This window comes from Dryobates pubescens, chromosome 36, assembly GCF_014839835.1.
Source record: "Dryobates pubescens isolate bDryPub1 chromosome 36, bDryPub1.pri, whole genome shotgun sequence".
In the NCBI taxonomy this organism is placed as follows: Eukaryota; Metazoa; Chordata; class Aves; order Piciformes; family Picidae; genus Dryobates; species Dryobates pubescens.
In genome coordinates, this window is record NC_071647.1 from 813,084 (window position 1) to 833,508 (window position 20,425).

The 20,425-nt window shown below is 59.5% G+C and overlaps 3 protein-coding genes across 3 annotated transcripts; all 3 read left to right on the forward strand.

The window, feature by feature from the left end:
- The first annotated feature begins 1,372 nt into the window (after positions 1 to 1,372).
- LOC104298181 (keratin, type I cytoskeletal 20) lies at positions 1,373 to 5,827 on the forward strand. The gene is made up of 7 exons (XM_054176758.1): positions 1,373 to 1,780; positions 2,658 to 2,740; positions 3,151 to 3,307; positions 4,206 to 4,367; positions 4,447 to 4,572; positions 4,836 to 5,056; positions 5,692 to 5,827. Exons 1-7 carry the CDS (start codon positions 1,373 to 1,375, stop codon positions 5,825 to 5,827), a joined length of 1,293 nt encoding a protein of 430 aa, XP_054032733.1.
- A 2,159-nt stretch (positions 5,828 to 7,986) lies between these two features.
- Positions 7,987 to 11,859, forward strand: LOC104298172 (keratin, type I cytoskeletal 12). Its single transcript, XM_054176744.1, has 8 exons — positions 7,987 to 8,619; positions 8,887 to 8,969; positions 9,366 to 9,522; positions 9,862 to 10,023; positions 10,127 to 10,252; positions 10,601 to 10,818; positions 11,042 to 11,124; positions 11,646 to 11,859. Exons 1-8 carry the CDS (start codon positions 7,987 to 7,989, stop codon positions 11,741 to 11,743), a joined length of 1,560 nt encoding a protein of 519 aa, XP_054032719.1. The 3' UTR covers positions 11,744 to 11,859.
- Positions 11,860 to 13,417: 1,558 nt separating this feature from the next.
- Positions 13,418 to 19,001, forward strand: KRT222 (keratin 222). The gene is made up of 6 exons (XM_054176773.1): positions 13,418 to 13,764; positions 14,903 to 15,031; positions 15,678 to 15,898; positions 16,263 to 16,336; positions 16,527 to 16,638; positions 17,785 to 19,001. Exons 2-6 carry the CDS (start codon positions 14,927 to 14,929, stop codon positions 17,996 to 17,998), a joined length of 726 nt encoding a protein of 241 aa, XP_054032748.1. The 5' UTR covers positions 13,418 to 13,764; positions 14,903 to 14,926; the 3' UTR covers positions 17,999 to 19,001.
- The last annotated feature ends 1,424 nt before the right edge of the window (positions 19,002 to 20,425 follow it).

A 20,425-nucleotide genomic window follows, 5' to 3' on the forward strand; every position in this document is an offset into this window, starting at 1 on the left:
GCATCCTCCCAGGCTGCCCTGCCCTTCCCTAGCCTCTGGAGGACTTCCAGACAGGCTGACTCCTCGCCTCGGCCCCCACACTGCTGAGCCCCATCTGCAGCACAGGAGCTTGGCTCCGGGAGCAGATCCCAGCTTAGGTGTCCTCAGCAGCCTGCATCCTCCCCATGCCCAGCTGAGAGCCACCAAAGCCCAGAGTCTCCCCCCTGCCTTGCCCCAGGCTGGAGCTCAGTCTGCACAGCAGCTGCTGGCACTAACAAAGCAACTTCTGCTACCTGCCCTCCCTGCCCATCAATAATGCACTGCAGTGCTGCCAGTGCAGTGCCCAAGGTGCTCCAGCTCTGCCCCACTGCACAGCTGCTCCTGGCCCCCTGCAGCCCCCACAACCCCCTCAGCAGCTCTCCGTTTTCCAGCTGCCTTTGCCGTGCCAAAGGCATCCACCGGAGCCACCAGAAGGAAGCTGTTTGGTTTCCCAGGTGCTGAACACAGCAGCTGCTGAAGGAAGGCAGCGGCAGGGGGGCAGGGGGGCAGGGGCACTCCTCAGGGGGCACTCCCTGTCTGGGGCACACAGGCCAGGCAGGAGGGCACTGCTCCAGCTTCCCCTCCAGCCACACAGATAGCTATGAGGGAAGCTTGAGCTCAGCACCTCTGGAGCTCAGCACCTCGTGGATGAAACAAAAGAGGCAATGAAGTCTCCCAGAGCTCCTGTCCAGCAATCCCTTTTCTGCTTCCTTTCAACCCAGTTTCAAGCTGAGTTCGGCTGGTGGCAGTCCCTGGTCGAGATGAGTTCACACTCAGCCCAGCTGATGCCAGCAAGGGTTCACCTGCCAGTGACTGTAACTTGAAACTGAACTCACCCCAGGGCTGCTTCCCAACCACCACCCCCCTGCCCCACGCTGCTCCATCCCCTGCCCCGCTCTGCCCTGGGGCCCAGGCCATTGCCTGCTCAGCAGAGACCTGATTGCAACGATCAATACTTCATTGACTCCTGGCACATGGAGTCTCCTCTCCTGGGGCTAAGAACCTGCAGGCTTCTTCCCGAGGGCTGCAGGGCTTCGGGGCAGGGGCTGCAGGTGGCTCAGAGGTGGCTTTGTGTTTGCTCCTTCACTCCAGATGGAAATGAAGCGAAGCAGCTCTGCTGGAGCAGAGAGGAGCAGCTGAACACCCCCTGGCTCTGCAGGGAGAGGGGGTGGAGGGGCAGCTTGCTGCCTGCTCTTTGTGCTGACAGCAAATGGTGTGTCAACAGAGGTGGGGTTTGTGACCGTTGCTCTTCCTCCTCGGGGCGCAGTATAAAGGTGGCCCCGGGGCAGGTCCCGCTCCTCGCTCCAGCGGCTCTGCAGACCCAGCTGCTCCCCTCGGAAGCCAAAGAGCACCAATGGCCTTCTCCACCCGCAGCATCCAGCTGGGCACAGGCCCCCTGCAGCAGTCCAGCGCCACCAGTGTGGTCTCCAGGAGGGTGGCGGTGCAGAAGGTGCCGGCGCCCAGCGTGTACGGCGGTGCCGGCGGCTCCGGCACGCGGATCTCCAGCGGCTACCGGCAGGGCCTGGGGGGCAGCCTGCAGCTCAGCATCACTGGCAGCGATGTGCTGCTGGCTGGCACCGAGAAATCCACCATGCAGAACCTCAACGACCGCCTGGCCTCCTACCTGGAGAGGGTTCGCTCCCTGGAGAGGGCAAACTCCCTGCTGGAGAGGCAGATCACGGAGTGGTACGAGAAGAACAGCCTGGGGGTCAGGCAGGACTACAGCCCCTACTTCAAAACCATCGAGGAGCTCCAAAGCCAGGTAGGGCCCCAGAGAGCCACCTGCAGCCCCAGGAGCTGCAGGCCCTGGCAGACCTTAAAGCTCATCCAACTCCAAGCCCCTGCCACGGGCAGGGACACCTCCGGCTTCGCCAGGACCTCGAGGTCCCATCCAGCCTGGCTTGGAGCACTTCCAGGCTCGGAGCCTCCACAGCTTCTCTGGGCAGCCTGTTCCAGGAAGGATTTCTTCCTGATGTCCAATCCAAATCCAGCTTCTTCCAGTCTGAAGCCACCAGCCCCAGCCCTGTCACTCCCTGCCTTTGTCAGGAGTCCCTCCCCAGCACTGCCCCAAACTGCAGTGGCCTCAGCTAAGAGGACCCAGAGCTGCCCCTGGGCCACAGGCAGCCTGGCCGTGGTCTGCAGAGCTGCTGGGGAGGGGGGTGGGAGGTGGCTCAGGCATGGAAACCTCTCTGATCTCTGCCTTGGGCAGCCCCAATTAGTGAAAGCACCGCTGGCAATTTGCACATTCAATGACAGCTTAGCATCTGTGGAGCTCAGTGCTTGTCAGATGAGTACCAAGAGCTGAACCAAGCAGATCTCCACAGCCAGCAGCTCTCAGCTCTGTCTCCTGCTGTTTCCAGTGAGCTTTCTTCAGCCTTTCCCCTCTCACTTTTCACCAGCTCCACCTCCCAGCCTGCACAAGCAGATCCCCCCCGAGAGCTTCCACCCCATTGTATCCTCTTTCCTGAAGGGTCACTTGCCTTTTGGAGAGCCCTGATTCCTTCTGTGCCCTTCCAAGGGCACTCAGCTCAAGCTGAAGTGCAGTGAGGTGAAGCCCAGGTGCAGAATCAGTCTCCAGAAGTGGCTCCAAGGTGCATTTGGGCACAGGGAGCTCTCACTTCTCAACCATCCCTTTACAGATCAGTGCTGCACAGCTGGACAATGCACGGCTGGTCCTGCAGATTGACAATGCCAAGCTGGCTGCTGATGACTTCAGGCTGAAGTAAGTCCCAGGGCTGTTCCATGGAGCCTCTTCCATGCTCCTCTTTGTCCCTGCAAGGTCCTCATTCTTGGTGCCAAAGATGGGAGCAGAGAGTCCCTAAGGGATAGAGCTGAGAGCAGAGAGTCCCCAAGGGATGGAGCTGAGAGTCCCCAAGGGATAGAGCTGAGAGCAGAGAGTCCCCAAGGGATCGAGCAGAGTCCCCAAGGGATGGAGCAGAGAATCCCCAAGGGATGGAGCTGAGAGCAGAGAGTCCCCAAGGGATGGAGCTGAGAGCAGAGAGTCCCCAAGGGATGGAGCTGAGAGCAGAGAGTCCCCAGGCCTAAGCAAGGGATCTCACAGCTGAGGCTGCAGCTGGGTGCCAGCCTTGCAGGCAGGCTCTGCAGGCTGCCAAGCCCAGGCTCCCTCCCCAGGTACGAGAACGAGCTGCTGCTCAGGCAGAGCGTGGAGAGCGACATCAGCGGCCTGCTGCGGGTGCGAGACGACCTGACCCTCACCACGGCTGACCTGGAGGCTCAGATCGAGAGCATGAAGGAGGAGCTCATCTTCCTCAAGAAGAGCCACGAGGAGGTGAGGGAGCCAGGGCCAGGGGGGTTAGGCAGCAGGCACGGGCTCAGCCTCGCTGGGGCTAATGGAACCTTCCTGGCTAAGCCAAACAACCTCCCTCAGGGAGGGACCCAGCTCCAGAGCAGCTCCTGGACGTGCAGGCTCCTGCGGAGAGCTCACCTCTGAAGGCAGCTCTGGCTCTGCTCTAACCACTGAGAGCCAGGCAGGGACTCAGGCACAGCCCAGAGCAGGGCTCAGCTGCCGGCCAGCACCTGCTGGCTGCCCAGCTGGGACACTCTCTGGTCCCTGCTGGTGGTAAGAGGAGCTGGGGCTGCAGTGCAGGGGCAGGGACACCTCTCACCTACCCCTGCTCTGCCTCAGCTCCAAACCATTCTCCCTGGGCCTGGCTCCAGACCCCCTCAGGGAAAGTCTCTCTGCAGCCTTCCTGCAGGATCCCTTCAGGTCCTGGCAGGCAGCTCTGAGCTCCCCATGGAGCCTTCTCCTCTGCAGGCTGCACAGCCCCAGCTCCTGTGCTCCCAGCAGAGCTGCTCCAGCCCTGGGAGCATCTTTGTAGCCTTCTCTGGGCTACTCCAACAGCTCCTAGGAGCTGCTACCCCACAGGAGTAGAGAAATGGTCACCTACACTCCCCGCCTAGAGCTGGCCCTGGGGATTTCACCTTTCCCCTCTGTGTTTCTCTGTGGTGAAGCTTGGATTGCTGCAAAGTGAGGGAGGTGCTCTGAGCTCAGGTCCCCCCCAGGCCCTGCCGTGGCCCGAGGGGCACTGAGCAGCATTTCCCAGGTGGTTAAGGTCGCCTTGCCCTGAGGTGCTGCCGAAGCACCACTCCTGTGCCTGCAGGCTTTGAGCTGCTCCCAGTGCTCAGGCCGCAGGGCTGCCGATGCCAATCGATGCTCTCTGCTGCAGGAGGTCACCAGGCTGCACAAGCAGGTGGGAGGCTCGGTCAGTGTTGAGGTGGATGCTGCTCCAGCTGTGGACCTTGCAAGCATCATGGAGAAGATGAGGACACAGTATGAGGAGCTGGCAGAGAAGAACCGCCAGGAAGCCAAGGAACGCTTTGAGAAGCAGGTGAGGTCCAGTCAGAGGTCAGCAAGGAGCTCAGCTGTGCCCAGCTGCAGCTCACAGCCCCTCCTGCTGTGCCCTGCAGACTGAAGAGCTGAACCAGGAGGTAGCCATCAACGTGGAGCAGCTGCAGGTGCAGAGGAAAGAGGTGACAGAGCGGAGGCAGATCTTCCAGAGCCTGGAGCTGGAGCTGCAGTCCATCCTCGGCATGGTAAAGGATCCAGGGGGCCTGAAAAGGGTTGGGCAGGAGGCAGCTCCACAGCCCCCCAGAGCCCCTGCAGCCCCAGAGCTCTGCTGACACGAAACCAAGGAGGGAATGGCTCTGTCCATCCCCCCCCCCCCCTTCTGCCCCCTCCCTGCTCTGTCCTTCTGCCCCCTCCCTGCTCTGTCCTTCTGCCCCCTCCCTGACCTTCCCATCCCACCCCGCTCTGATCTCCCCTTCTGAGCGCCCCCTGCTCTGTCCACCCCCTGCAGCAAAGGTCCCTGGAGGGCTCCCTGGCCGAGGTGGAGGCTCGTTACAGCTACCAGCTGGCGCAGATCCAGGACACCATCGGCAGCCTGGAGGCGCAGCTGCGGCAGCTGCGGGCGGACATGGAGGCGCAGGGCAGCCAGCACAGCCTGCTGCTGGACGCCAAGACGCGCCTGGAGCTGGAGATCGCCACGTACCGGCGGCTGCTGGAGGGGGAGGACATCGGGTGAGGACACCTCCCCCACCCCCCTGGGGCTGTGTGCTGGCTGCCCCCCTGCCCAGCGCTGCCCGCCCCTGGGAGCTGGCAGGTTAACCTCTGCCACAGCCCAGCTGGCCTGGGGCAGGGGCACTCTGCTGCCACCACCCTGTGCCAGGCTGTCTCTCCGGAGCCACCACTGATCTGTTTCCATGTGTTGTTTGTGCAGCCACATCCAGGTGGAATTCGCAGAGGCAGAGAAAGGTGAGTGGCAGCAGCTGCCTCGGCCCGCGGCAGCCTGCACAAACAAAACCATCCCAGAGCAAATAAGTTAGCAGCAGGAGGGCAATCACCTGCGTGAGCAGAGCCCCCGAGGGGGCTGCACAAAGCCTGGCTCCATGCCTGTGCTTCAGGTGCCCAAAGGAAAGCCACAGCCCCCCCAGAGGGCCAGGAGAAGGACAGAGGATGCTGGAAGGAGCCTCTGCAGCAGCTTCTGCTCTGCTCTGCTGACTGCACAGGGAGCTGAGGCTCCTAGAGAGCAGCCCTGGGTCTCTCTTTTAGAGATCCTTTGGCATCCCTGGCAGAAGTTTCCAGAGCAGTGCAAAGGTTCCTGGGCTTTGGGGCTGGAGGTTTGTGCTGGCTCTGCAGTCCTGCTCCTCTGGCAGGGACACTTCACCAACTCTCTCTTGCTTCTCGTTACCAGAGTCAAGTAAAATCAAGAAGATCAAAACCATCGTTGAGGAGGTGGTGGATGGCAAAGTTGTCTCCTCTCAGGTCAAAGAGGTTGAAGAGAGGGTGTAGACAGAGGAGCTGGCCCTGAGCTCCCTGCAGCTGCTGCCAGAGCTGCACTTTAGGAAGAATCTCATCTGGGTCTCCTGCCAGGCAGCAGGGTCCAAGGGCATCAAAGTGTCCAATCTTTGGGGGTCACTTGGCTCTGGTTTGGGGGGAGGAAGTGCTAATAAAAGTCAGTGGATTACAAAGCAGGAGAGGTTTGAGTTACTTGCAGAGTGACCTGGTGAAAAGGAACCAAACTGGTCTGTGCCAAAGTGTGGCTGCTCCCCAGGCAGGCAAGAGCTGGAGCCCTGAGTTGCCTCTCACTCCCAACACACTGAAAATGAAAAGGATCCCAGCTCCCTCAGCCTGAGCTCACAGCAGAGCTGCTCCAGCCCCTGGAGCATCTCTGTGGCCTCCTCTGGGCTCTCTCCAGCAGCTCAGAGTCCTTCTCCTGCTGGGGACAGCAGAGCTGGAGGCAGGGCTGGAGGTGAGGTCTGAGCAGAGCAGAGCCCAGGGGCAGAATCCCCTCTGCTGCCCTGCTGCCCACCCTGCTCTGGCTGCAGCCCAGCACCCAGCTGCCTGAGGGCTGCAGGAGGCACTGCTGGCTCCTGGGGAGCTGCTCAGCACCCAGCACCCCCAAGGCTCTTTCTCCAGAGCTGCTCTCAGCCCTCTGCACCCAGCCTGGGTCTGTGCTGGGCTTGGCCTGACCCAGCTGCAGGGCTCTGCCTGTGCTTGGTGGCACAAAGCTAAAGGCCAGGCCCAGCTCGCTGCAGCTGGAGCAGGTTGGGGCCTGGGAGCTCTGCAGCACCAAGAAGTTTTCTTTTGAAGTTATTTTGGTAAACAGCAAAATTTCTCTCCCTTTTTTTTCCCTTTCCCCCCTCTTTGTCCTGGCTTAATTCTATCATTGGATTTGTCAACTGAAATGGATTCATTTCTAATTTATCTACTCCCAGGCTGCTTTTTGGGGCAGAAATGTGTTCTGAGCACAGATCAAAGGTGTGAGTGAAGCCTTTCTGTCAAAGTGCATTGGGAGCCTGGCACAGTGAGTCACAGCCCAGAGCAGAGGATTAGTGCCCTTGGCAGCTGTTATCTGCAGCAGGTATCAGAGTGGCCAAGTGGCACTTCAAAAGGAAGAGGCCTGGGCTGGTGTTGGTCTTGCCAAGAGGAAAGTGCTGAGTCCTTGGGCAGAGGGTTTGGGTGTGGGTCAGGAGGCTTGAACTGGCTGGGGAAGGGTAGAGAAAGATGCTCCAAGGGCTGGAGCAGCTCTGCTGGGAGCTCAGGCTGAGGGAGCTGGGGCTGTGCAGCCTGGGGAGGAGAAGGCTCCAGGGGCACCTCAGAGCTGCCTGCCAGGAGCTGAAGGGATCCTGCAGGAAGGCTGCAGAGAGACTTTTGCTGAGGGGGTCTGGAGCCAGGCCCAGGGGGAAGGATTTGGAGCTGAGGCAGAGCAGGGTTAGAGTGGAGCTGAGGCAGAAGTTGCTCAGTGTGAGGCTGCTGAGGCTCTGGGCCAGGCTGCCCAGGGAGGCTGTGGCTGCCTCCTGCCTGGGGGTGTTCAGGGCCAGGCTGGATGAGGCCCTGAGCAGCTGAGTCCAGCTGAGAGGTGTCCCTGGGCATGGAGGGGAGGTTGGAGCAGCTGAGCTCTGAGCTCCCTTCCCCCCTGAGCCGCTCTGTGGCTCCCTGGCTTTGACAGGACCAGGGAGCACTCAGCTGGCTCAGGCTCCTGCCAGAGAAGGAAGATGAAGACAAATCCATTTGTGACACTGGCACTGATGGCATCAAAGGGCTCTCTGGGCTGGCTGCTCCTAGCACAGCCCCAGGCAGCAGGGTGATGAATGTGAGCTGACAGAGAAATGATTTAGGAAGGATTTCAGCACCAGAAGAAATGTTTCTGCTCCAGTGCCCAGCATTATCCTGCCGGCTCAGCCCTACCCCACCCCTTCCCTTCCCTCAGCTAACACCTGGAGGGCACCAGGTTTCCACTCCCCTTGGCAGCCGAGATGGGCAGGGACCACCTGCTCTGCCCAGCAGAGGGGGAGAGCTCTGGAGATCTTCCGAGGAGGTGGGACTGCTGCTGCCCCACCCACAGCTGCCCCGATAAAAGCCTCAGCCCTGCTCCCCCTGCCCTGCTCTCTGCTCTCTGCTCTCTGCTCCACGGCAGCCTCCTGGGCACCGTGGGCACCGTGGGCACCATGGCCCTGTCCGTGCGCACCAGTGGGGGCTCCAGGCAGTCCTCTCGCAGTGGGTTTGGAGGGGGATCCCTGAGAATGGCCACGTCTGGGGGGGGAGGGGGAGGAGGAGGAGGCTTTGGTGGCAGTGGCCTCGGGTTCGGTGCTGGAGCTGGTGGAGGTTTCGGTGCCGCTTCTGTGCTTGGCTCCAGCTCCGGCTTCAGCTCAGGCTTCAGCAGCAGCGCAGGGGGAGGCCTGGGGAGCAGTGCCTTTGGTGGAGGCTTTGGTGGAGGCTTTGGTGGAGGCTTTGGTGGTGGTTTGGGTGGTGGCTACGGAGGTGGCTTAGGAAGTGCCTATGGCGGGGGGCTAGGAAGCGGCTTCGGCAGCAGCTCCGGCGCTGGGTTCGGAGGTGGCTTTGGCCCTGGCGGTGCTGGGGACGGAGGCCTCCTCTCTGGCTCCAAAAAGGAAACCATGCAGAACCTCAACGACCGCCTGGCTGCTTACCTGGACAAGGTCAGGTCCCTGGAGGATGCCAACACCGAGCTGGAGAGGAAGATCCGGGAGTGGTACGAGAGGAACGGCCCCGGCACAGCCATGCCAGGGGCTGGCAATGACTACAGCAAGTTCTGCCCTCTGATCGAGGACCTGCGCAGCAGGGTAGGGAAGCACTGCAGGGGGCTGGGCAGCACTGACCTGCTCCCTGCATGGCCACAGTAGGGGACAGGAGAGGCTACCAGAGCCCAGCCAACAGCAGGGGTGCCCGGGGTGGGGGTGGTTGGGATGGGGATGGTAGGATGGGGATGGTAGGATGGGGGTGAGTGGGAGGGGTGCAGGGGGTGGTTGGGATGGTGGGATGGGTGCGGTGGGATGGGTGCAGTGGGATGGGCGCAGACCAGCGCTCCCTGAAGCCTCTTTGCCTTGCAGATCATCACAGCCACCATCGACAATGCCAGAGTCATCCTGCAGGTGGACAATGCCAGGCTGGCTGCCGATGACTTCAGGCTGAAGTGAGTGGAAACTGCAGGGAGCTTTGCCTGAGACTTGATGGATAAAAACTTCCTTTGTAGCTAAAAGAATCTCTGTCCTCATCCAGTGTTTTAAGGTCGTTGTGAGGCTGTGCAAGGGCTGCAGCAGCTCTGCTGGGAGCACAGGCTGAGGGAGCTGGGGCTGTGCAGCCTGCAGAGGAGAAGGCTCCAGGGGGACCTCAGAGCTGCTGCCAGCACCTGAAGGGATCCTGCAGGAAGGCTGCAGAGAGACTTCTCCTGAGGGTGTCTAGAGACAGGACCAGGGGAGCTGAGGCAGAGCAGGGTTAGAGTGGAGCTGAGGAGGAAGCTCTTCAGATGCAGCCTGCATCTGACCTCAGTAACCACACAGTGAGTCCTGCTCCATGACCCTGTCTCCAGGTATGAGAACGAGGTGGCTCTGCACCAGAGCGTGGAGGCTGACATCAACGGCCTGAGGAGGGTCCTGGACGAGCTGACCCTGACCAGAGCTGACCTGGAGATGCAGATTGAAAGCCTCAATGAGGAGCTGGCCTACCTCAAGAAGAACCACGAGGAGGTACTGACTGCCCTTGGTGGATTGCCCCCCAGGCAGATGGGGCTGCAGGCTCAGGGGGTTCCCCTGCCAGAGGAGGTCCTTGGCTGTTTGCTTTGTCTGCTGCTCTCCTTTGAGTTCAGTGAGTGGAGGAGTGCAGGAAGCACACAGCTGCCACAGGCTCTTGCTGGGACAGGATTTGTGTCACTTCTGTGTCTAGACTCACAGAATGGGTTGGGTTGGAAGGGGCCTCAGAGATTATCCATTTCCAACCTCCCCCCGGCCCAGGGAAGGGACAGCTTTGGGTGGAGCTTTTTCTGCCTTTTATCGACAGAAACTTTTCTTTCTTTTCAACCTCTGCAGGAGCTTCAGGGCATCCAGAGCAGCACAGTTGGCCAAGTCAGTGTTGAGATGGATGCTGCTCCAGGGACCGACCTGACCAAGCTCCTGAACGACATGAGGGGGCAGTACGAAGTCATCGCCGAGCAGAACCGCAGGGAGGCTGAAGCGTGGTTCAACGAGAAGGTACCAGCCAGGGGCAGCAGCCCCAGCGTGGGAAACTCCTGCCCAGGTGAGGCAGGGACTGGGAGCAGCAAACTCACCCCCGAGCCCTTCCCTGCCCTTTCAGAGTGGGGAGCTGAAGAGGGAAATCTCCACCCACACTGAGCAGCTGCAGTCAGGCAAGAGCGAGATCACAGACCTGAAACGGACCCTGCAGAGCCTGGAGATCGAGCTGCAGTCCCAGCTGGCCATGGTGAGTCCCCAGCACCCCAAGTGCTGCTCAGCACCCCAAGTGCTGTTAGACCTCTGCCCATCCCTGGGCATTGAAGACTGGCAGCTGCTCAACCCTGCAGGCTGCTCCTTCCTCAGCAGCACTGAGAGAGAGACAGAGATAAGAGATGGGATAGGGATAGGGACAAAGAGAGAGAACTGGGCTGCAATCAGCACTGCAAAGCAGAACTCTTCTGGTCACATTGACTTCTCCAGGTGGTGCCTCCAGCAGGCAGCAGAGGTGCTCTGCCTGCTCCCTCAGCCCATTTCATTCACGCTGTAAAGAATGTTTTCCCTCAGTCAGAGATGGTTTCACGTCCTTCTCACACAGAAAAAATCCCTGGAGGACACTTTGGCAGAGACAGAAGGAGGTTACTGTGCTCAGCTCCAGCAAATGCAGCTCCAGATCGGGAACCTGGAGTCGCAGCTGTTCCAGGTGCGGGCTGACACGGAGCGGCAGAACGCGGAGTACCAGCAGCTGCTGGACATCAAAAGCCGCCTGGAGATGGAGATCGAAACCTACCGGCGCCTGCTGGACGGCGAACTGCTGTGAGTGGCCTCCAGGCACGGCCCCCGCAGCAAACCCCTGCCCGGCAAGGCAGGGGCAGAGCATTCCCCAGCTGGCAGCGGAGCTCAGGCAGCAGCTCTGCCGCCGCGGCTCTGCCCGGGCTGGGCACGGAGCTCCCTGCTCGGCAGCTGCCAGCACCGACCTGGCAAGGGAACTTCTGGTGCTGGCAGTGGCCAACATTGCCTCTCTCTGATCCACCTCTAGGAGCTCAGGACAGGCAGTTACATTTGAAAGCTCATCCTTGATGGGGTCCAAGTCACAAACACAATCCCTGGACTCTTCTCAGGGTAGGTAAAACCTGGCTGAGTTCAGCCAGGCTGCTCTGAAACACTTCCAGGGAGGAGATGTCCACAGCTTCACTGGGCAGCTGCCTACTAGACCAGGCTGTTCAAAACCTCATTCAGCCTGGCCTTAAACAGCTCCAGGGATGAGAAGTCCTCACTGGGCACCCTCACAGTAAAGGGTGGAATGGAAGGAGTGGAAGCTGTTCTCCTAGCGCTTGCTCCCTGCACTGGAGCCCTGGTCTTCCCAGTTCAATCTCTGCTTTGGGGCATGGATTAGTGGTCTGAGGCTGGTGGTTGGACTCCATGACCTTGGAGATCTCTTCCAACTGAAACAACTCCATGTCCCACCCAGTTTGTGTTTCCAAAGTCTTGCTTACAAATAAACCAACCCAGCCTGGAGCCCAGCAGAAGGGGAAGCCAGCTGGAAAGCAGAAGGCTGTCCCCGGTCCTGCACAGCTGCTGCTCTGCTCTGCCACTGCTGACACTGATCAATGTTTGCTTCTTTCTTTCTTTGTGATGTTCAGATCCTACCAAAACCAGAAAGATCAAGACAATAGTTGAAGAGGTGGTAGATGGCAAAGTTGTTTCTTCCCAAGTTAAGGAAGTGGAAGAGAAGATGTGAAGCACAGCCTGGTCCTGCAGAGGATCCCTTTGCTCCATGCTCTCCCAAGGCCAGAGTCCTCTCCTCTTTGGGGTGAAGTGCCAGGAGATTGGCTTCTCCCTGAGCTTCTTTCCCACAGGACAAACCTGTTGCTTTCCTCCTCTGCAGGCACACAGCAGCTCCTCTGCTAAACAGATCATCAGCCAGCAGAGCCTGCTGCACACACCAGGCACTCAGCTGTGCTTTTAGCTCAGTAATTACCAGAGAAGACAATTTGCTGTTCTAACCTCCCTTCCCACTTCCCTTGGCTAATAAAAAGAACTCAACAAGCTTCCAGGTATCAGAGTCCCTTTATTCCTCATCTCAGCTATGTTTGAAACCACTCCTGGACACTCCACAGCCCTGACTCCACCTGCTGTGAGCAGGAGGTGTGCTGAGGGCCAGGGAGCTGGCAGCAGGTTAGGCAATCGGTGTGGCAGGGCAAGGCAGTGGGAGGCTTTCAGTTCCACTTCGAGTTCTCACTTGCTCAGGCACACAGACTCCTCCTGCTGCTGTTCAGCCTGCCCTGAGCTGTGGGATCTCATCTGTGCCTGGGGAATTCCTCAGGGCTTCATTCTGGGGCAGTTCTCAGCCCAGCAGTGAAAAAGAAAACTGCCAATAGCTCGGGGTTAGGACTGCATCAAACTGGAGCAACCAAGGCGCTTGTAGCAAAGGCTGTGGGCAGCAAAGCTTCCTCCCCTCAGCCCAGGTCAGCTGAAGAACAGCCAGCTGAGAAAAATGAGCTCAGAACACAGCAGCCTTTGACATGTGCCAGGGGAGAGAGCCAGGAACGAGGAATCCTTCTGCACACAAGGAGACTTGCAAGGGGGAGGGAGCTCTGACTGAGCAGAGCAGTGTCCTGCCACAGCTCACTGCTCTCCTCCTCAGGTTACTGAGGGATGTTCTTACCCACAGCCTGAAGATGCATCCCAGAGAGGGAATTCTGATGTCTTACTGACAGCAGTATCTGCTGTGCTGCATTAGTGACCAGACTGAGAACAGCAGGAGAGAAACATCCTCACATCCCTGGGGCCATGCAGCAGCTACAGCAGGCCAGGAGCTGAGGCTTTACCTGCAGGAACTCAGCCCAGCAGAGTCTCTAAACCTCCCTGGCAGCTGTCAGGAAGGGTACAAGACTCTGGCATTGTGTGTTCTGTGAGCAGACCCCACTGGAGACCCCTCCAGAGCAAACCAGGCCCTTGCTGTGCAGCAGGGAGCTGGCTTTGAAGGGTGGATTCAGCAGAACTCTGCAGGAGAGGAGCCAAAGCCCTTGCCCAAGGCACACAAACAGCCTGGGGGCTGTGCAGGACCCCAGCTCCTCTTCCAGAAGGGACAGTCCCCAGCCCCAGATCAGGTCAGCACCTGGGGCTGTGCCTCGCCAGTCTCACAACCCTTCAAGGATGGTTCTCTCAATAACCTCTCCAGCCCTGCCCCACTGATGCTGAGGGCACCTCCCAGCGGCCCTGCCAGCAGCACTGCTGGCAAGCTGCTCCACTGCCCTCCCTGGCTGCACCTCAGGGGGTGCAGCTGCCATTTGTGCTGCTGTTGTGCTCTGCACCCCACTGAGGTTATCACCCCCACCCGACACCCCCCCGCGGCGTGCCGCCGGTGCATGTACTGCATCTCTCCCTTCAGCACCTCGCTGAAGACTCCTTCCTTTGGCTGCTGCACAAGTGCCAGACCTTGCCTTGATTAAAGAGGCTTCCAGGAGCGGTCGGGAGCCGCTGCCTGCTCAGAAATGAGGCTCTGCAGCTTTAAAGCCGCCGGTGCTCCTCAGCCTCACTGCGGGCAGCGGAGCTCTGCCGCAGCCGCACATCCTAGCGCCGCGGCTGGGTTAAGCCAAGGTGGAGGATGGGAGGAGAACGGCACCGTCCCGGCTGCCGGCTGAGATCAAGGCAAAGCATGAAGCGCTCCTCGCCCGAGATCAGATAAAGGCCTGGTGCTGAGCAGCCATGCACCGGCCCGAGTGAGGAGCAGCGCTGCCCCCACGGCCCCCGCCCCAGGTAGGGCATCGCCTCTGCATGCGGCGCGGCGGGGAAGGAAGGGCTCTGCCCGGCACTGCGGGGGGACGGGAGCTGGGAGAGAGGGCGATGGGTGCCGGGAGGGGATGGAATTCGCCCTGCCCGAGCGCTGGGTCATGCCTCGGGATGTGTCCCTGTGCCCTGCAGCAGGGATGTTGCTGTGGTTTGAGAAGGGTGACCGATGCTGGAGCCTGGGAACCTCCCTCGGGTTATCCCGGAGGAAAAGAGGAAAAGCGAAGGCAGCAGGAGGGATCCATTTATACACCCGAAGTGCTCCCATTATTAGCACCTAGGGGGAAGGAAACTGCCCCTTTTCAGGCAGTGCTTCACGCAGCAGGGCTGTGCTCTGCTCTCCGGCAGCACAGACTGCCCCGGTGGTCTCCCAGATTTACACACTAAACCCAGCTCTAAACCCCGGCTGGACCTGGAAATGAAGCAGCGAAACGATTGGTCTTGGTCATCAGGCAGCAAGAAATTGAGGGGAGGAAATCACCTTGGTGCTGCTGGAGGGGTTCCAGGAATTCAGGAGGTTTATTTCCCCACCCCCCACCCCAGGCCAGGTCCTGCTGCAGCCTGGCTGAGCAGTGTCCGACCCCGCGACACACAGCAGCTGTCAGCTGGAGAGTTAAACCACCTTTATCTCGGGGCTGGCACCAAGCAGCTGATGGCTGATGAGATCATCTGCTGCTCGAAAATCCTGCAGCACCCAGGCAAAGCAGGGGAAGGGAAGGATGTGGAGGGTTCACTTCTGGGTGAGCCAAGCCTGGCTTCTCCCCCAGAACGATGGCAGGGTTGGAAAAAACCAAACACCACTGCTTGAGCTGCCTGCGCTGCTCTGATGTCCATGGAGCGAAGCCCACTTGCTCAGGAGGTGAACAAAGCCTCGGTACAAGGGGTTCGTTTGTGTGGGAATCGCTCTGCCACAGCCCCGAGGGCTGAGGATGCAGCCAAGAGCTCCCCAGCAAGCCCAGCAGGACGCTCCCGGGGCATTAACTCCTCGCTGCCGGCTGCCACAGACCTGCCCGGCTCGGCGGGGGGAGCCCAAGGAGGCCTTTAGCTATTCTGAGTCCCGGTGCTTGAAGGTTTTTAGACGCTGCTGTCTTTGCCACATGCCCTGCAGCCAGGAGAAGCTCTCACTAAGAGAATGGACAAAGATGCAGAAGCTCTGAAGGCAGCCAGAGCAGAACTGTGTGAGGCCAGGCGGCAGTGGCACCACATGCAGATCGAGATCGAATCTCTCCACGCTGTGGTAAGCATCAGGAGCTGGACCTGGACACCTCCTGGAAGAAGTAAATCTTTTTTCTTCTTGCTGTAAACCATTGAGAGTTCAGCTTCCCAGCCCCACACACAGCAAAACACAGCCCCCTCCCCCCCACCCCCGGAGCAGAGCTGTGCAGGCAGGCTGGCAGCCCCCACACAGCAGGCACCCAGCCCAGCTCAGATCCACCCACTCAGGCTGGCACCTCTCACACCTGCCAAGCAGCTGCTGGCATGCTCCTCCCTCAGCACATGCCCAGCCCTTCTCCATCACCACCTCCCAGCTCGTTTGCAGCTCTTTCTGAGCATGCAGACCCCATTCTCAGTTAATCCATGAGAAAATCTGCCAGGGGAGTCCTGGGTGCAGTAGCAGAGAGCAGCTTCAAGAGCAGGCAGGCTCTGTGCTCAGCTGGGAGTCACCCAGGTGCCACCAGGGCACTGCTGGACTGCAGGCAGCTGCAGGCTTCCATCCCACCTGAAACCAGTACAGAGCTCACCAGAAAAGCAAAACCTTGGGAGGCTTACTCCTGTTCCTAAAGAATACTCCCAGGTGAGCTGGTGTAAGCCCTCAGCTTGGCCATGGAGTGCACACTGCACCTTTTCACCTCCCCTCTCTGTGTGGGGCTTAAATTCCGCAGGAAAAGGGTCTGGAGCGCTCCCTGCGTGCCACGGAGCAGCAGTACCACATGCAGCTGCAGAACCTGGAAGGGGAGATTGAGTGCTTAGAGAAAGAGCTCCTGGAAGTCAGGAGAGGCATCGAGAAACAGCTCCAAGAGCACCAGATCCTGCTGAACACCAGGATGAAGCTGGAGGAGGAGATTGCCACCTACCGCAGCCTGCTGGAGCAAGAGGAGAACAGGTACCTGGTAGAGCCTCCGAGGCACCTCCCAGGTCAGAGCTCCCACTGCAGCCATCACCAGAGCTGCAAATGCATGCAGCAGACACTGAACACACAGCTCCCTCGGCAGTGGCTTCGTGTAGCTGAGCCTCAGCGCTGAGGACCTGCCCCAGGCACACCACAGAGTGGCCTGAACATAACCCAGAGCTTGCAGAGAGCTTGGCAGTGACCTTCACTGCCACACAGGATGAGCAATGCCACCAAACAGCTCCTGCAAAGAGACCTTCCCATGCTTCTCACACTGCTCAGAGCTGCTCCCAAGGCAAGCTCTGGGCTGGAGGAGCTCAGCACCAGGAGCTGACTGCAGCAATTCTGCTCTTGGTAGGTTCGGCTGCTCCGTCCCTGCCCCGAAGGACAAGAAGCCAACCACCAGCAGGATCACCTTCGTGCTGCCTGCCTGTGAGTTGTCAGACACCTTCCCCCTCCCCTGGGGGCTCAGGGCCACACAGCAGGGTCCTAACTATGGGCAGATCCTTGGATACCACACAAGGATCCTCTTCCAGGGCAGCAGGAGGAAAACCACCTCTAGGTCCTGTGTCCTGAGCCTCCCCTCCCTGCACCCCTGCTGTGTCTGCCTTGTCTCTTCCAGGTGGTGCAAAGGAGGAGCAGAAGGGGGCTGAGAAGGTGGAGCTGCTGACAAAACAAGCAGTGCTGGATGGAAATGTCTTGAAGGAAAGTGCTGAAGCTCGTGGCACTGTACAGTAAGACAACCATGGCTCTAACAAAACAGCAGTGGAGAGGGAGTGGTGGGCAGGGGCCATGGGCTGAGGTGGTTCTGGGGGTGATGTTCAACACCAGGCTGCATGGGACTGAGTCACAGAATGGCAGGGGTTGGAAGGAAGATCATCAAGTCCAAACCCCCTGCCAGGGCAGGGCACACAGGAATACAGCCAGGTGGGTTTGGAACACATCCACAACCTCTCTGGGCAGCCTGCTCCAGGGCTCTGCACCCTCACAGGGACAAAGTTTTCCCTTCTGTTCCCCTGGCACCTGCTCTGCTCCAGCTGGCACCCAGTGCCCCCTGTGCTGTCCTTGGACATCCCTGAGCAGAGCCTGGCTCCAGCCCTGCACATCTTTATCAGCAGGAATGAGGGCAGCCCTCAGGGTGCTCTGCTCCAAGCTGAGCAGCCCCAGCTCCTCACAGGGAGCTGCTCCACTGCCCTCAGCAGCTTTGTGGCTCTGGGATGGACTCTTCCAAGCAGCTCCCTGAGGTTCTTCTTGAACTGAAGGGCCCAGAACTGGACACAATATTCCATCATCAGATTCAACTCACCCCATGAGGGTATGGCCTGGCAGGAGCTTCCAGGCTGCCTTTGGCTGGTATCTGTCCTCTCAGCCCAGCAGCTCCTGTGCCAGCTCCTGAAGGTTTGGCATCTTTCAACAATGCACTGAAGTCCTTTTCATTAGCATTTTGCTTCCTCAGCTACCAATATCCTGGGGAAGCTTTGGGTCTGTAGTTTCTGTTAAGAATGAAACTATGAATAATTCATCTGCTGAAGGCTGAGAGCAGAGAGAGGTTTTGTGAGGCCTCTCTGGGGTGTGTTCATGCACAGACATTCAGGCTTGGCTGCTCTCACTGCCCTTTGGAGACTCCTCCCTTTTACCCATTACCAAGCAGAGAGCTCCCAGCTGGACCCTGTGGAGGTCTGGATTCCAGAGCTGGAGGCAGGATTGGAGGTGAGGCCTCAGCAGAGCAGAGAGCCAAGGGGCAGGATCCCCTCTGCTGCCCTGCTGCCCACACTCCTCTGGCTGCAGCTTCTCTCCACATGCAGCTCCTCTCTACGTTCTCAAAGCAGTCCTGAAGGCAGAAGGTTCTTCTCCTGAAGAGATTTGCTTTCTGGTTTCAGGACAGAAAAGGTGGATGAGGTGATCAAGGAGTGGGAAGGGTCTTTCTTCAAGGACAACCCTCGGCTCAGGAAGAAGTCAGTGTCGCTGCGCTTCGACCTGCACCTGGCAGCCACCGACGAGGGCTGCTTGCACCCCACGAAGAAAACTCTCCCTGACATCGAGGTCAGGCTGGTGATGAGGAGGTCTTGCAGCATCCCCTCCATCAAACCTTAGCCTCCAGCAATTCCTCTCCGGCCAGAAGCTCTGGACTCAGCTGCAGGGGGACTCACGCAGGCTGCTGCCTTGCGGCGACTTAGCAAACCTTAGGAGCACTTCGAGTAGCACCATGGAACCTCCTGGGCTCCAGGGAAGAGCCAAGGGAGCTCAGAGTCCAGGAGCCCAACTCCTGCTGCTTTTGTGCTCCAGGTGCAGCCCTGCCCTGTTCTCATTGCTGTTCTTTTGTAGAACCTCACCAACCTCTTACAGAACTCTTTCTACTTGGACATCTTCTGCCTTTCTACCAGAACTTTGCTTCCTCCTCCTGGAGCTGGGAAAATGCAAATCCCAACTTCCTCCAGGCTGCAGACTGCTGAGCCCCTGCAATCATTCCCAGCACTGCTCCCGACCCCCATGTGCAATTAACACTTTCTAGCAGCAAGGATCCCAGACAGAGATGCTCTGAAAATGCAAAGGCTGCTAACAAAGGATTTTCTGCTCCCAGTGGCCGGTATGTGTCCATTCATTTGGGGGGTTGGGGGTCAGAACTGGGCCAAGATGCCCTTCCCTCACAGAACCAAACCCTCTGGAGGGGTTTACAAAGCAGTAGCCTCTCAGCCAGGCTGTCCCACGGGGTCTGAAGCAGAAATTCCCACCAGATATGCACAGCTCCACAGGATGCTCTGGGCTGGAAGGGACCCTCAAAAAGTCCAATCCCCCTGAGTGAGCAGGGACATCTCCAGCTGGATCAGGCTGCCCAGGGCCACATCATGGAATCAGAATGGCTCAGGTTGGAGGCACCTCAGAGCTCAGCTGCTCCAACCTCCTCTCCATGCCCAGGGACACCTCTCAGCTAGACTCAGCTGCTCAAGGCCTCATCCAGCCTGGCCTTGGACACTCCCAGGCAGGAGGCAGCCACAGCCTGCCTGTTCCAGAGCCTCACCACCTTCCAACTGAAGAGCTTCTTCCTCAGCTCCACTCCAACCCTGCTCTGCCTCAGCTCCAAACCATTCCCCCTGGGCCTGGCTCCAGACACCCCCAGGAAAACTCTCTGCAGCCTTCCTGCAGGATGCCTTCAGGTCCTGGCAGGCAGCTCTGAGGTCCCCCTGGAGCCTTCTCCTCTGCAGGCTGCAGACAGCTGCCTGGCAAGGGCCTGGCTCTGGGGAGTGTTGACAAAGCTGAGTGTCAGACTTTGCTGAGGGCATGTGGAGCCCAAACTGCTGCTGCAGGTCCCCTGCAGCACAATTTCTGCTTCACCCTTTTGTTCGCGGCAAGGACACTGCACTTCCAGCGGCCCCGGGGCTGGACCTGCTGTATGAAGCTGGCTAATGATCATTAATTAACCTTAATGCTGGTGTTGTGAATACTTGAGTCCATGGCATCCTGAATGTAGCAGCCTGCTCTGCTCTGGTCTTTTCACTATGCAGCTTTCCTTTGGTCTCTGTCTGTGTGCTTAGACTCTGTACACTTTACAGTACTTGAATTTCAACTCAGTTTTAATCGCTTGGAGGCACTTTAAACAGGGAAACAAACTTACCAAAGGGTAGTGCTACAATAAAAACAAGGATGGAAATTGGCTTCCCCCCCCCGAGTATGGCTTGATGTCTGCACCTCAAATATATCACCGTGTGCTGGGCTGCAGTGAAGAAAGAGCCTTGGGGGTGCTGGGTGCTGAACAGCTCCCCAGCAGCCAGCAGTGCCTCCTGCAGCCCTCAGGCAGCTGGGTGCTGGGCTGCAGCCAGAGCAGGGTGGGCAGAGGGCAGCAGAGGGGATCCTGCCCCTGGGCTCTGCTCTGCTCAGACCTCACCTCCAACCCTGCCTCCAGCTCTGCTGTCCCCAGCAGGAGAAGGACTCGGAACATCTTTGTGGCCTCCTCTGGGCTCTCTCCAGCAGCTCTAAGGGCTGCAGCAGCTCTGCTGTGAGCACAGGCTGAGGGAGCTGGGGCTGTGCAGCCTGCAGAGGAGAAGGCTCCAGGGGGAGCTCAGAGCTGCTGCCGGGACCTGAAGGGATCCTGCAGGAAGGCTGCAGGGAGACTTTTGCTGAGGGTGTCTGGAGCCAGGCCCAGGGGGGAGGGTTTGGAGCTGAGGCTCTGGCACAGGCTGCCCGCGAGGCTATCGACCTCCCCCTCGACTGCTTCTGCTCCGCAGATTCGCCCCCGGGATCCAGCACTGCCCCGGGCCCGGCGCCACCGCCGCGGGCAAGCGAACAGGGCCGGGGCTGCGCTGCCGGGCGGGAAGCTGCCCGGTGCTGGCAGCCCGAGCCCGGGGCGGGCCGCACGACGCCGGCAGCCTCCCCGCGCCCCGCGGAGCATCAGGCTGCGGCGCTGCCTCCTGCCCGGCGCCGCCAGGGCGGGGCCGCAGATTCGCCACAGCCCCTCCCGCCCTCCGCCGCCCCTGCAGCGGGGCCGGGACGCTCCTGGTCCGGCGGGGGCAGGGCGCCGGGGTC